At 38.4% G+C, this 14,776-nt stretch overlaps 2 protein-coding genes across 4 annotated transcripts; both read left to right on the plus strand.

Annotated features, from left to right (window-relative positions):
- The first annotated feature begins 122 nt into the window (after nt 1–122).
- si:dkey-87o1.2 (uncharacterized) lies at nt 123–2,770 on the plus strand. Its single transcript, XM_005472696.3, has 4 exons — nt 123–555; nt 776–830; nt 1,229–1,346; nt 1,485–2,770. The coding sequence occupies exons 1-4, from the start codon at nt 259–261 to the stop codon at nt 1,516–1,518; spliced, it is 504 nt and encodes a 167-aa protein (XP_005472753.1). The 5' UTR covers nt 123–258; the 3' UTR covers nt 1,519–2,770.
- A 1,703-nt stretch (nt 2,771–4,473) lies between these two features.
- On the plus strand, nt 4,474–10,297 carry them4 (thioesterase superfamily member 4). Of its 3 annotated transcripts, none has more exons than XM_003450879.3 (7): nt 4,474–4,640; nt 4,767–4,935; nt 7,174–7,366; nt 8,554–8,716; nt 8,951–9,061; nt 9,572–9,696; nt 9,827–10,297. In XM_003450879.3, exons 2-7 carry the CDS (start codon nt 4,822–4,824, stop codon nt 9,868–9,870), a joined length of 750 nt encoding a protein of 249 aa, XP_003450927.1. In that variant the 5' UTR covers nt 4,474–4,640; nt 4,767–4,821; the 3' UTR covers nt 9,871–10,297. The 3 variants fall into 3 exon arrangements, with proteins under 3 accessions (XP_003450927.1, XP_005472751.1, XP_005472752.1); XM_005472695.4 differs by having other exon boundaries at nt 4,541–4,559; XM_005472694.2 differs by having other exon boundaries at nt 4,474–4,935.
- Nucleotides 10,298–14,776: the final 4,479 nt, after the last annotated feature.

The raw sequence follows: 14,776 nt of genomic DNA on the forward strand, positions 1-14,776 counted from the left end.
ACATTCAAAGTGTTTGTTTAAGCGCCTGCCATCAGAGTAAGCGAGAGAGAGAGAGAGAGAGAGAGAGAGAGTTACACAGGAGGAAACAGGTGGTTTGTCACGCCCATCCAGTTCAGCAGGTAAGGCAGTCTGCAAGTTTCCCGTCACACCGGTGGACTGGTCTTTAGGAGACGCGTGCGTAAGGTCGGGACCTGGGATGAACAAGTGACCCTCAAGAGTTCTCCATCGTGTATCCCGTGTCTCCTCGTCGAAACCAAGATGAAGCTGGCGATCGCGTTAGTTGGCCTGAGTGTTGTTGTGATGGGTGTCTTGATTTTCCAGGTCGTCCATCAGGAATTGCGTCTGAGTCACTTGAAAGTCCGCTTATCGGAGAACTCGGAGCAGGTCACCAGGAAAGAGGAAGGCATAGTCGCCCTGAAAGCCAAAATCTCCGAGCTGCAGAAATCGCTGGACGAAGTCAACAAAAAGATGGAAGAACTGAAGAAGAAAAAGGCAGAAATTGAAAAGTCATCGGGGGACATGGGTAAAAGTCTGACGGCCTGTGTGACAGAGAAGGCAAGGCTCACGCGCACACAGGCACACAAATGCACTTTGTCCGCAGGAGTTATTTCATTTGCATGCTCGTGCTGCAGTCTAAATATTAATTAAAAAAAAGGAAGAAAAGGATGATGTGAACAACTGTAATACATTTAAATATTTGCTTGATTGTCTCTATTTGAGCTTCATTCCGCAGTTAACCAGTGTAACTGCTGACTTCCTCTTTTTTTCTCATTAGGAGAAGGCGGAGAAGACGAAGGCTAGTACAACAGGGGAAATAGATCAACTCAAAGGTAAGCCATCTTTCTGTTTAAATTCTGCTCTGCTGATATCAGCTCTTGACTAACACATCCATAAATATGTTACACACACTACACAATGATATGGGTCAGATAGGAGAATAAGACAAACATTTCTGTGTCTGCATTTTTAAATGCACTGGGTGGGGTTTTCTTTTTCAGTTTTCTACACAAGAAGAAAAAGAACCGTTCCATTTTTACATTCCTTTATGGGAAACCTGTAAAACCAGCTGTAGCAACACTGAGCCACATGGCTCCATCTACAGGACTTGTAGATTTCAGTTACTGTACAATCCAAATATTTGCTTTCAACACAAAGCTACCTGTTTCTAATAATACATTTACACATTCTCAGTTTTGCTCTCATTTGTTATTATGTTTTATTGTCTCAGTTGATCACGAAGCAGCTAAAAGTAAAGCCCAGGAGAACATTCAGAGCTTGAAACAGCAGATTTCGGATAGAGATAAAGCTGTCTGTGCCTTTGTTGATACAACCAAGGAGGAAGGACGGTAAGATTTTAATCACCAGCATGCATCGTTAATAATAATGTGGATTACCGTAGATCACCGGGGGGCTACTGTAGAAGTCTATTTAACACGTCTCTACTGCAAAACTGAAAACTGTCTTTTGCTTTCTTGATTTTTCAGGAAGTTGTGTGGAATAACTCAAGAAACACAGTGAAGTCACTTCAGAACTGCACAACAATGACTAGCAACTTTTTCAGAAAAATATTTGTGCATCCAAGTTTTGTATCAGCACTAAGGTTATTATGGAATAGTAACAAAAAAAGAAAAGAAACTCTGCACATTGACTCAGAGAACAAGTATACGGACATGTGAAATAGAGAAATAGAATTCATTTCATATCATAAGAAGGAAAAAAGGTTGTATTTGTAATATATAATGTGGTGAACATCCCACAATAATTCTATGTGCTCAAAATTTTGCGCCTAATATGGTGATATAACAATATAAGTAAGCAATATAAGTAATAGAAATAACTCTTTGATTAGTTATAAGGAAAGATTATGGTTTGGTTAAAGTAACCCTCTTATCAACGTTTGCCACGTCTGTCTGAGTGTTCTGTGATAGTGTGTTTGAGCTGAAATAACCCCTGCAGAAGCTGTTTGACTGCTGTGGTTGGGTACCTGATGTCAAACACTGTGGTGTCTCCTTTTATCATATTTTTACTATTTTTTTTTATTTTTTATTATTCTTTTGAATGTAATAAAAAATAGAAAAAGTGCACTTATTATTGTAACAATGTACAACATTTTCATTGTAGCTCCAGCAGTAATGAAAAAGCGACCTGGCAGTTATTTTGCACTGGTTTTATGATGTGGAAATAATATTTTTGCTAAAAAGTTCCAGTTATTTCTTCTAGTGACACAAACCAGATCTAGTTTTAAAAAAAGGACACACAGACCCAGATTTTATTCAGTTTCTGTTTGGTTTTTATGAATTTGATGTACTATTTATGCTTCTGGGCCATAAACAGCAGACCTTTAAGGAGTCTAGAAAATAGATGCAATGTGTGTAAAAGTGTAAAAACATTATATACATCATTTAATGCTACTTTGAATATAAAGAAAGCCAAAATGATAAAACCTTTTAGATTTAAGAGGCAAAACCTAAATTATCACGTCTGTTCAAATAAATGGTCCTTCAACTCCCCCTAGTGCAGAACCTAGGGTTAAGACAGACTATGTTACTGACATTGTGCCTTTGCTGATACAACTAAGGAGGAAGCACTTTCTTACAGGGGATCACTTTTGGAGGAAACTATTACAAGAATAACTTGAGTACGCTGAACTTGTTACAAAACGTCTTGTATGAAATTAGATCACCAAAAACATTGTGGGTTTATTGAGTGCTGTATGGATGTACAATGACTAAATAAAGTGTTTTGTGTTCCTAAAGTTCCTATAAATTAACAAGTGTAACCTTAGTTATTATTGCTCATTTTATTTTTTACCTTTACAACTGATTGCACCTTTTTCAACATTGCACTCACACAGTTCCCTTTACCACCTTCAGCTAATCTGCAGGCAAGATGCCTTTCTTCAACCTTGTGCTTACATGATAGCCTTGTATTGAAAATAACCGGTATTTTTAAAGGCTATATCAACACTGAATCACTTATAAACATATGATAATCATAAATTATTATAAATAATGCATAAATAGTGTAAATGTTTTGTTTTGCTGTTGTTGTTGTTTTGCAAGTTGTTACAGAAATACTTGCTACCTCTCCTTCAACCTCCACCCACTTCTAAACTTAAAATTTTTTATTGCTCAACTCAAAACATTCAGGCATGTAGACGTTTAAATGACCTGCTCAAGTTGGAACCGAGCACCAGAATGGAGAAGGAAAGTGATTTAAATGACTCTGAAGGTGGCATGGTTGCTGGTCCCAGACAGGCTGGTGTGAGTATTTCAGAAGCTGCTGATCTGGTGGGATTTCCCCACACAAGCCATTTTTAGTGTTTACTGAGAATGGTATTAAAAAGAGAAAAGAATAGCCCTTTATTGTCACTGTACACATACATCGAAATATCAAGCAAGCAGCAGTTTTCTGAGTGAAAATGTCTTGTTTATGCCAGAGGTCAGAGAAAAATGACGAGGCTGCTTGACCATACTGGGCTTCACAACCCTCAGCTAAGAACAGGATGCTGAGTCTACAATTTGAACCAAAAATAGAACAATAAAAGACTGGGTAAATGGTGCTTGGTGTGATGAGTCTTGATGTCTGCAGTAGCATTTAAATGCTGTGGTCAGAATTTGATGTTAAGTACATGAAAGTTAGGATCAATGAAAGCATGGATCCAAACTGCCTTGTATCAAGGCTTCAGACTGGCACTTGTGGTGAAATGTTTTTTGGGATATTTTCTTGCCACATTTTGGGTGCCTTAATAGCAAGTGAGCACAGTCTACCTGAGTATTGTTGTCGATTATGTCCATCTCTTTGTGACTAAAGTGTACCCATCTTCTGAAGGCTGCTTCCAGCAGCATAATGCACTATGCCACACAGTTTAAGTCATCTTTGTACTCAAATGGCCTCCACAGACAGCAGAGATCAATCCAATAGAGCATCGTTGGAATGTGGTGGAACAGTAACAGTTGCAGAAAGTAAACTATTATCTATTATCTTGTCTCTAGATAGAGACAGGAGATTTATATTTGCACATTACATTTTAAAATTATGTTGCATTAATTAAGTTAACAATATATAATAAAAACTTTATATGTGCTATACCACAAAAAAGTTCCAAATATTGCAATATGCTTAAGTAAAGAAAATTATATTTTTAATAAAATAAATAATAGGTACATTAATCTCTAAGTTTTATGAGTAAAAATAACTACAGAAAAATAGTCGATTCTGTTAATTTTGTTATTTTTGTTATTGTCTAAGCCCCATATGACCTAATTGAGTCTCTCTTTTTTAGTTTCTTCTCAAACTATTTATTTGTTTCCAATAAATGTGTAAACTTTTTTTTAACTGAATCACAACTATTAAAAATCTGCCGTGTCTCGGTAAAGTTAGAAAAAAAAGAAAAGAGAAGAATAATGGTGGTTACCAAGGGAACAGAAAAAAAAGTTCTATTTGACAGCCAATTATATTGGAATCTGTATGGCACGTGACTCTACCCAACCGACGCAACGGCAGAACTCCCTCACGCCGGAAGTTTACAGCCTGATCTTGACACATGAAAGTCACCGGTAAAATACTAGCAGTGACACTCGTGATAGGACGTACTCCTATTCTGTGAGACAGCGGAACATAAACACGGGTCAAAGATGGTTAAGTCACTTTTATTTTTAAAGCAGACCAGTGTTTACTGCAGCGACCGTAGTCTGTTAGGACGCTAACAGACGACAGACAGCTAACTCTCAACGATCCGTTACAGCATAATTTATCTACCTCAGGTTATAGAAGTCGGTTTCTGCCCAGCTTTCCAATCATCGCGGGGACAGTTTACAGATGGCAAGGAGTCTGGGTCGAATATTCAGGGGCTTTCAGAGCCTCGGTTCTCTCGCATTCATGAAGTCTGAACTCAGCAATCCCCCTGCCAGCGTTTCATTGAAGAGCATGGTGGTAGGTAGACATGTGAGCCGTATTTTATGAAAGACTTTTTCATGGTGCATGTGAGTTGTTTGCCGTGTTATGTTCTTCTCCCTCCTGCCAGATGTTTCTCTAGTGTTGTGACTGTACTATCCCACAGCTAAATAAAGTAAAAGCACATCACAGCTTAAAAAACACGTGGCCAGCGTGAGAGTTTGTCAGCTTGTTGGAAATAACAAACAAACCAAAAACATGTAAGATGACTATAACGTAGTGATTACAACTTAAAATAGCAGGCCATGTTTCTACAACACGACCACAGAGGTCAACATCATCACAGATAACATAAGAAACACTTTATCCAAGGGTTGGAAAATTATTTTGTTAACCCAATTAAAAATGAAGTTCATCATGACAAACATGTAAACAGTAACAAATAATAGTGTTATAGAAAAATATAATAACGTACAATCGTGTGAAGAAGAAAGTTTTCTGTACTTCTTCTTGTTAAAAACTACTATTAAAAACTACATCATTACATAGGAATTAGGTATTCGAGTTTATATGAGTTAGAATTTATAAGATCATAATAACCTCCACACTTACATCAAGAAAATCGTCCTGTTCTAACTCTTTACTCTTTGTACTCTTTACTCTAGTCGGCAATAAGGTCATTTACAATAGCAGAATGTCTCTCTCTGTATGCATACAAGTGTACATATACACCTCAAACGCACAGGCATACAAAACAGAATTAGGAGGGTAAGTATTAGTCAACTTCTCCTCATGGAAGACAACAGATTTATTAGATTTATTAATTACCAGCAATTGCTAAGATCTCTATAAAGGCAGACGTTTTGGCATTTTGCTGGTGTGGAGTATTCAGCCTTCCCAGGAGTTGACGTCACAACAAATTCTCCCCAGTGTCAGATCATGCATTGCTTATAAATTGCAACATCTCAGACTCTACAAGCTTCAGTTATCATGATAAATATTAAAGTTCATAACAGTGTGATTAGAAAAAGACAAATAGGTTTTGTTTGGAAGGGCTGCCGAGCGAATGTTTCTTCCCTATGAAAAGAGTTTGGCTGCACGACTCAGGTTAGCAAAGTAACACTTGAACAAACATATCAGGAAAAATGTCCCTTTGACAGATGAGACCAAAGTGGAGGTGTTTGGTAAAAATGAAACAAATCAAATGAACACAAACACCTCAAACCCACAGTGGTGGAGCGGTGATGATTTGGGCTTGTTTTTTAGCCACAGGAGCCGGGTACCTTGCCTAAGTATTAACAATTCAAATGCGAGGACATTTGTCTGACAGCAAAAGTAGAGCAGACATTGAGTCATGCAACAGGACAATGATTTCAAACACAGAAACAATAAATCTACAACAGAATGGCTGAAAAAGAAAAGAATCAAGGTGCTGCATTGGCTCGCTCAAAGTTCAGACCTAAACCCAACTGAAATGCTGTGGTGGGACCTTAAGAGAGCTGCGCATGAATAAACATGAATGAACAAGAATGAGCTGAAATTCCTCCACGATGATGTGAGAGTCTGATAAAGTCAAGCAGAAAAGAAGTAGTTCAAGTTATTCCTGCTAAAGGTGGTTCTACAACATGCTGAATTTTTGTCAGGGTTTCTGGGTCGTTGACCCAGTATTTTCAGTTCACGTTCACCGTTTCTCTACTGCCGGTTCCACTTCCTGTTTTATTGTGTTAACCTTGGTCTGTGTTCATTATGTTCAGCCCTCTTCCCATTTATCAGTAGTTCTTTATGTTCAGCTGTTCACTCACCTGTCACCTATAAGTCATTATTCAGCCAGCATATTTAAGTCCTCAGTTCTCTCCTGGTCTTTGTCGTGTCATTGATGTTATGTTGTTGTTCCCGTTAGTTCTCAGTTATTCAGTCAGCCAGTCACTCCTACCGTTCCTGCTTTGTTCGTTCACCTGCTCCCAATAAACCCTCATCACTTCTGCACCGTGAGTCCAGCGTTTGGGTCATCTCTTCCACGCCTCCACACACAAGACCTGACAATTTTTCACAGAGTCCAATGCAAACTTTCTTTTTCATATGACTGCAAATATGACAAAACTAATGTAGCTAAATTAATACTTTTCGCTCATTTTGGAAAATGTTTTCATGACCCCTGTTGACTTAATAGAACCACAAATATTAAAGCAGTAGTCATATGGTATCTATATGAGACATCCACACTTTGTCATTACGCTTTTAATACTAACAGACATTATATTTTATTTCTCTGTTTAGCAAACGCTTCCATCGGTCTTTTCATCCAACCCCCGGGACTTCAGCCTTCCTAACCCCTCATGGGGCACAGAAATGAGGCAGCTGTATGAACATTATAACAGCCAATGTGAGGCGGTGACAGACGGAGGAGAGGAACAGAGTGGACTGTGGAAGAGACTGCCAAGCTACAATCGTTCTCTGAAGTACGCTGCAGGTAAATATACAGACCAAAAAGTTTATCTGAAATAAGAACAAGAGAATTTCTCAATAGCTCCAAAATTACTATGTTAAACAATCCAAAACATGATAACAACTTAGCTTTTTAGTAAAAAGAAAAAACGGTACACAAGGAGCTCAGTTGAATAGAAAAATTTAAAGGGGATTCAAATTAAAAAATATATATAGGATACACTTAAATCTAGAATAAATGATGGTATAGTGATATAAGGTGATGAAGATTATTCTGTATCTGTCATTGTGGCAGTGGAGCTCAAACAGATGTCAGAGAAAGTATCCAGCAGTATGTCCAGTAAGTAGAGCCAAGCATGGTCTGGATACAGTTTGGATGTTGACTGTCTGTTTAAGTAATCTATACAATTTTTGTAATTAGTGCCTCAGATGTTGAGACTGAAATCTGCTCTCCCAGTTTTGGTGTTCCTAATTCTCAGTTTACCATTGGGACCACTTTGGACTTTTCTGCTCCTCGTTGTTGCTGTTCCTTCAACACCTGTTACATCTTGATTTTTTTTCATGCATCTATCACATCTTCTGCTCCATGTCAACCACCACTATATCTAGTTGGTTGGCCAGCAGCTGCTCGTCAAGTCCCACAGGATCTTGGCCCCAATGCTTTCAACCACCTTTGGGAATGTCTCCTATCGGGACTTGGAGACTTGTAATCCACATGTGGCACAAATCTTCGTGTGCATTATCCCAGCTGCTTGGTTGTTCCTCTTGATTTATGCTTAAAGCGACTTTGTGCTGGACTGTCTGGCATCTTTGCACAGCCTGCAGTTGGGATCCTGTCAGCTATGGTATACCCCTGGCTCTATGGATTTGGTGCATCCTCAATCTGTCGATGGTACATCTCAAAAGGGGGCCACATTATTTCCTCCTCCTCTTCATCTCCATCTAGTGGCCTGGCAGACCATCTTCATGGCTTTGATACTCACTAATTGTAGCCCACCACATTGTTGTTGCTCATCTCAGGGTTCTGGAACTTAAGTGGATTCATCCTTTGACATGGGAGGAGCTGAATAATAATATTAATTATAATAATGATGATAAAAATCCCTGGATAATCAGGTGACACTGTAATTTTTTTCAGCTTAAGAAGAAACTGTATTTATTGTGTTTTCTTAACGTGGCTGCTGAATGTTCACTTGTGTTCTTTCCCATCAGGCGGAGTGTACCTCAGCAAGATAATCCAGGCAAAAGCTCGTCTTTTCACCCGCAACATCAGAGACCCGGGGGCAGCATTTGAGTACGTTATCTTTGCTAACAAAAAGGAGCAAAGGTGTGTGTGCATTTTCCAGGCTGGACACCTTCTGGAGGGACCACCAGGGTGAGCTAACACACTCCTGTCCAAGCTTGTCAAAGTCTGTGCTTTTAAGCGTTGTTATACTCCATACTCTTTGTCATTCTCTCAGCCAACAGCTTTCCAGTAAAGCCAAAGTGGCAGAAATAAACAGGAAAAAAATAAAGGAGGAATTATGAATTTTTAGCTAGATTGAAATCTAAATGTTCCACCAAATCTCTTAAGTTTTATTGTCTCATGTACCAATGTCTGTGCTTCCAGAAATGTCCACGGGGGGGCGATAGCCACTATGATTGATACCGTGACAGGAACTCATGCTTGTGTCCATTCTGGACCCGTTATGACGGCCAACCTCAACATAAACTACCGCAGGTACAAGAACAAAAATCAGCAAATTGTACATGATAAAAATATTTACTGAACATGTAGCACACCTTACAGAAATCGGAGGATTAAACTGTTTAGTATATTAAAGGAAAAAATAGTTAGAAGTTGGGGTGTGTGTTGTCCTGGTTGTTAACATGGAGCATATTTAGCTGCTGGGCAGGGTTTATTGAAATATCACTGAGGTGGTCATGCAGAAGTCATGAAGGTTTCTCCCTGCTCCGAGTCAGTATAATGTAGATCGACTCTGAATGATGTCACATAGATAATTCATTGTGGAAATTAAATATGCAGCATCGGTATCACCGAGTCAGCCCGAACGGTTCACTTTCTTTGGTCAAGCACGGACCAGCAGACATTTGCTCGACTGCCCGGTTGTTCTGTTTAACACATAGCAAAATATGAATAATTACACATATAATGAACACAAAGTAACATCTATATATTGTATGACTTTGATCATTTACTGTCAGTTTGATGATTTTGTCTTGTTCCAAGTCCCATCCCGCTGGGAAGTACAGTGTTGATCGAATCCTCTCTGGATAAGAAGGAAGGCAGGAAAACGTTCATTTCATGTAAAGTGACCAGTGCTGACGGCGCCAGATTGCACACAGAAGCAACAGGTAAAGCAACAGGTTTTCCCCCTCCCACACACACACACACACACACACACATAGAAAATCTCGGATGGACATGTCACTGTGAAAACTGCTGGTTAGTGGCACGTATGCTTGTCTGTTTTCTTCTCTGCAGCGCTGTTTGTGTCAATCAGCGTCGGCCAACTAATGAAAGGGTGACACGAACACGCCAGCCAGCCATCTATAAAGAAGGAGACGCCAGAACCAGTGTGCGTTTTTGTGTTTTGTCGGAGTGGGCCCTTAGGATTATTTTGTTTTTGTTATTGAAAGGATGTACATATTTTCTAGGTGATATAAGGAAACCCTTATATTAAATAAAAAAATGTTAACCTTTTATTTATATACTAATATGTTACAACTAATCTGATACTTGGCTCTACTTGACTGCCGCTGCTTCACGTTACTAACTCATGAACAAATTTATTGAACTAATTCAGAAGTATTGATGGTACTGATGCAGTATTGATGGTTTTAATTAAAACTGGTGTATTTAAGAATAACATTAATGATTTAAATGTACTGTTCATTTATTTATCATTTTATTTTCTCCAATAAATCCTTACCTAATGGTATTGTGTTGCTCATGCAGGTGGTGCGTTTGTCAGAGTTAAATAATCTGCAACGAGAAATAAAACGTTCTTTTTGGGTTACTTTGGAACTGATGATATTTACATTTGAGTAGATACCATCAGACTTAATCCTTTAATAATTCTGTGGTAATCTGCTGATCTTAATGATATTTTATAGGTTAATACTACTAATAGTACACACCATGTTGTAAATGTTGAAAGGTTCAATTGAGGGATCAGCTTGCTGCTTTTTGTCAGTAGATCACACAACTTAAGGACGAATGGGTTCTAAATTTATTCTTGAAGTTTTGTGCCCCTTGCATCACAAATGTTACACAGTTTTGTTTTTCATGTGTGGGTTGTAAACTGTTACCCCACCGTGTGGTGGTTGTGGTTTTATTTGAATGTGGGGTGTGAATTTGCATGCCATGAGAATATTATGACATGCAATGAAGGCACGAGGACTTCAAACCCTAAATCGTCACGACAACTGGTAGTTTTTTACATGAGCTGGTTATTCTTGTTCACCCTGACACTTTGAACGTGTTTCTACATTCAGAAACGGCTCACGGATGCCGCAGTATGCCATAATAAGTAACACAGTCCACATCACAGAGATCTGTGCTGCTCTAGCAGCCACTGCAGACCACAGTTCTACAAAACATGACACCTGAGACTATGTAGAGTACTGTTTTTGATTAAACACATACTGTACTGACTATAGGTTGAGGACAACATACCTCCTGAATAGGCTGGCATCTTGTAACTGAGGAGCAATTACAAAATAACTCCAAAATATAAAAATATTATATGTAGGATTAGGTTTTTTAGGGAGGTAGCAGGTTAGCTTTCCAAATATAATATCAAAACGCAAACAATGACTATCTGACCTTTCAGAGCTAAGTTAAAGTCATAATGTACCATGTCCAACCAGCAATATTTAAGAGCAAAGCCTTGCTGCTTGTTACTTTACCTAGACTTTGAATTGGCTGCACTACAGTTGCTGAGACCGTGATGTCAAATGTGAATGTTCATTATACAGTGCAACCCTATTAAAAAGTATTAGTTTAGCTATACTTTCATTTCAGATTAGTTTTTACCTTATTATAGTTGTTTTGTCACATTTACAGTCACGTGAAAAACAAAGCCCCACTAAAACATTTCAGTCTTATTCAAGTCTGGACTTTGACTGGGCTGTTGCAGCACCTTGATTCTTTTTCTTTTCAGGCATTCTGTTTTGCTGCTGTGGATCTTTCTCCTGCTGCATGACCAAATTCCATCCAAGTGTTAGCTGTTGGACACATTGGGATTGGAATAAGATAACACAAAGATAAAAATCTGAATGGTTTTTTAACTCTTTAGCCCGGAAGACTTGCAGTTTAATATTTAACGTCTTGATTTCTCAGTCCACAGGCTGGTTTTCCACCATCTCACACTCCACCTTAAATGAGCTCAGCTGTGGGGAAGGTACAGATGGTTTTCTTTGCATGGTACTTATTTGTCTTCGTCCCGTCTTCCTCCCCTCACCTCCAACCAGTTGTAGTTGATGGCTGCACCTCTCTGAGCCAGGTTCTGCTGGAGGTTTCTTCCTGTTAAAAGGGAGTTTTTCCTTCCCACTGTTGCCAAGTGCCTACTCATGAGAGGCGACTGTTGTCATGATTTAGTGCTATATGGACAAAATAAAACTGGACAGAGTTGGATTTTTGTAAGCAATGATGAAGTATGACTTTCAGAAATGTTCTATATATGGCTCTATAATATAGTGGTTTGCATATTTGCCAAACAAGTAAAATATTCCTGGTTTAATCCTGGGAGGAGACTGGGTTGAATCAGAAAGGGCATCAGGTGTAAAAATATGCTGAGTGACCCGTTGCGAATTAGAGTGCAGCCTTCCTGGGCTCATGCAGTGATTTCCACTACAGATTTGTGTGTGTGTGTATGTGTGTGTGTGTGTGTTTAAAATTCAGTGCTGCTCAAGGGTCTGAACATCACAGTCAGTCTATTAAGAGAGAGCATAAAGAGATATATATATATATATATGTGTATATATACATATATATGAAGAAATTCTTGGTTATTTTGGAGAATATTTTTGAACCTTTAAACAGAGTGCCTATGCAAACCTCTGTTGTAAAGAGGTTTTATGCACGACTGCAAAAAGTGACAGTTTAAAGTTAATATGAAAAGAATTATTTTCGAGAAATTTTTAAAAAAAACATTTTTTTTTTTGCTTTTTAGTAGATCCTGTCAAGTAAGTTTTTGTGCAGCAGTCAATTAGTGGTTAAAGGTCTACAAGCCATACAGACTTTCAACTGCCTTTAACTTCAGTTCTCACACAGTTTGGTCGAATGTGTGGTTTCTGAGTGTATGGGCTCATCACAGTACAGGCCTGGTGGTCTTCTCAGGGCCCCTCACAGCTTTAACCTCAGTAAAATTGAGATGGAAATGCTACCAAAGTTTTTTAAAACCTTAATGGTGTGTGAGCATCTGTGTGTTTGTGTGTACGTGCGTATGTATGACTGAGTACAGGACAAGTGAGCACCAGCAGTGTTTTTTTTTTCCTTTCCCCTGAAGAGCCATGTGGTCAAGTTGGGTATGAGGAAGCGGGTGGAGGTGTTTCCACTTTCAGTTAAAACCACCTGCAGCACGCTCTGTCCAGTAGCATTTTAGTCTTCAGTGCTTTTTGGGTTTTTTTGAGGGGCCACAGTTTCACAATCCCATGGCCTTGTCATGAAATGTTTCAGTAGATCTGAAGAGGATTCAGGGTTTTAGTTCTCTAGTTTAAAATTGTATTTTACAGGTAGATTCTCAAATACTAAGACATTAACTCATTTTCTTATAATGTTGCTTCAGTACACCCCCAACAATAGATTTTAGATTAGATTAGTTCAGTTTTATCTTCAATAAATAAAAAGCATGGCCCTGTTGGGTTGAGATCAGGTCATCAGGAGATGTTTCCTGGAAAAGGCTAATCTGGAAGTGGCTTGCACCTTGTGAAGCTGTTTTTCTTAATTATGGAAAGAATATTTTGATCATCCAGTCTTTCAGACTTCTTGGTGTTACTGAGCTGGCCAATGGATCCCTGCAGTTTAAGAATGAACCGGAGTTTTGATTTGGACAGCTAAAGATTTGTTTTGATCTAATGATGGCTTCTTTTACTCGCATGGCATCTCTTTGCTCCAGTGAGCAGCTATCAAAGCTAACAACATGACTTCAACACATGGGATCAACTCCAGATCTTTAACCTGCTGAATCTGTTCATGGAATAACAAGGAACAGGCCTCACCTGGCCATGCAACTGCTTGTCTTTGCCCTTGGTCTTTGCCTCAAAAGCAGTTAAAGTCTGCACATCGATCAAGTCTTGATTGTTTGATTCAAAATCCACTGTGGTGGAGCACAGAGGCAAAACTAAAACAAAAAAAACAATACAAAATTAAATTCAAAAACAAAAAAATCAAAATCCAAAAACTTAAGCATGTATATAAAAGACGTTTTGTATTGTTCTTTGATAGAGTTATTCGCAACATTTGAAAAGAAAATACTCTCTTTCTCTACTTACTTCACAGGTTAGCTAGCCAACACATCATTTAACTGTTATTACAGCATGTGTGTTTGTTTGCATATTAGCTAAAGCAAGCCATGCCAGCATTCACTCCCTCACTGCACCTCTGAATATGTCCTCTGCAAATGTTTTTTTTTCTTTTTTGTTAAGTACTGTTAGCATAAAAGTCAACTTTAAACACAGGAGCTTTAACCCCTAACAGCCTTTGAGACTTGTAATCTGTAAATGCTGGTAAAAGTGAAAGGACCTGATGAGACCCTGAAGTGACTCTTGGTGACTTACATGAACTCCAGTGTTTTGAGTGAGTGTTGGATTATGAGGATTATGATTTATTATTGCGAGTTCATTTCTGTAGTAAAATGAGTTTAAAATATAGCTGAACAAATGATTAGTTTGACACACAAATATTTATTTATTTATTTTGATAATTAATATTATTAATAATATTAATAATTAGCAGCTCAGTTGTTGATTACATAGTAGTTCAACTTAGTTGTTAAGGTAGTTGGAACAAATTATAATTGACTGCTCAAAATCTGTGGTTTCACCCCTTAAAACATGCTGATCTGAGAACATAATAAGATTTTTTTTTTTTTTTTCTTTTAAGTTGACGTTTAAAAACATTGTTGTGCTGAAAGAAGTACGTCCTTAAGAAGTATTAAAAGTGGCGCTATCACGTGGCAAACATTAAATCAAGATAAGATTTTGCAGCCCGGGTTCATATGAGTTGTCTGCTACAGGCTACTTGAGTAAATGCACTCGGTTACAGTCTGTTTCCCTCCTGACATGCATGTGTGTCTGCACCATGTCTGCAACCACTGTACGAGCCATGTCTTAGAGGAGGATTTACCACAATGATGTAAACCGAGAAGACGTATCGATTATTCATCGTTTTCTTTTTGTCCTCCCACCTGTGTTAAAATGGGGCATAAAA

This window comes from Oreochromis niloticus, linkage group LG11, assembly GCF_001858045.2.
Source record: "Oreochromis niloticus isolate F11D_XX linkage group LG11, O_niloticus_UMD_NMBU, whole genome shotgun sequence".
Taxonomy (NCBI): domain Eukaryota; kingdom Metazoa; phylum Chordata; class Actinopteri; order Cichliformes; family Cichlidae; genus Oreochromis; species Oreochromis niloticus.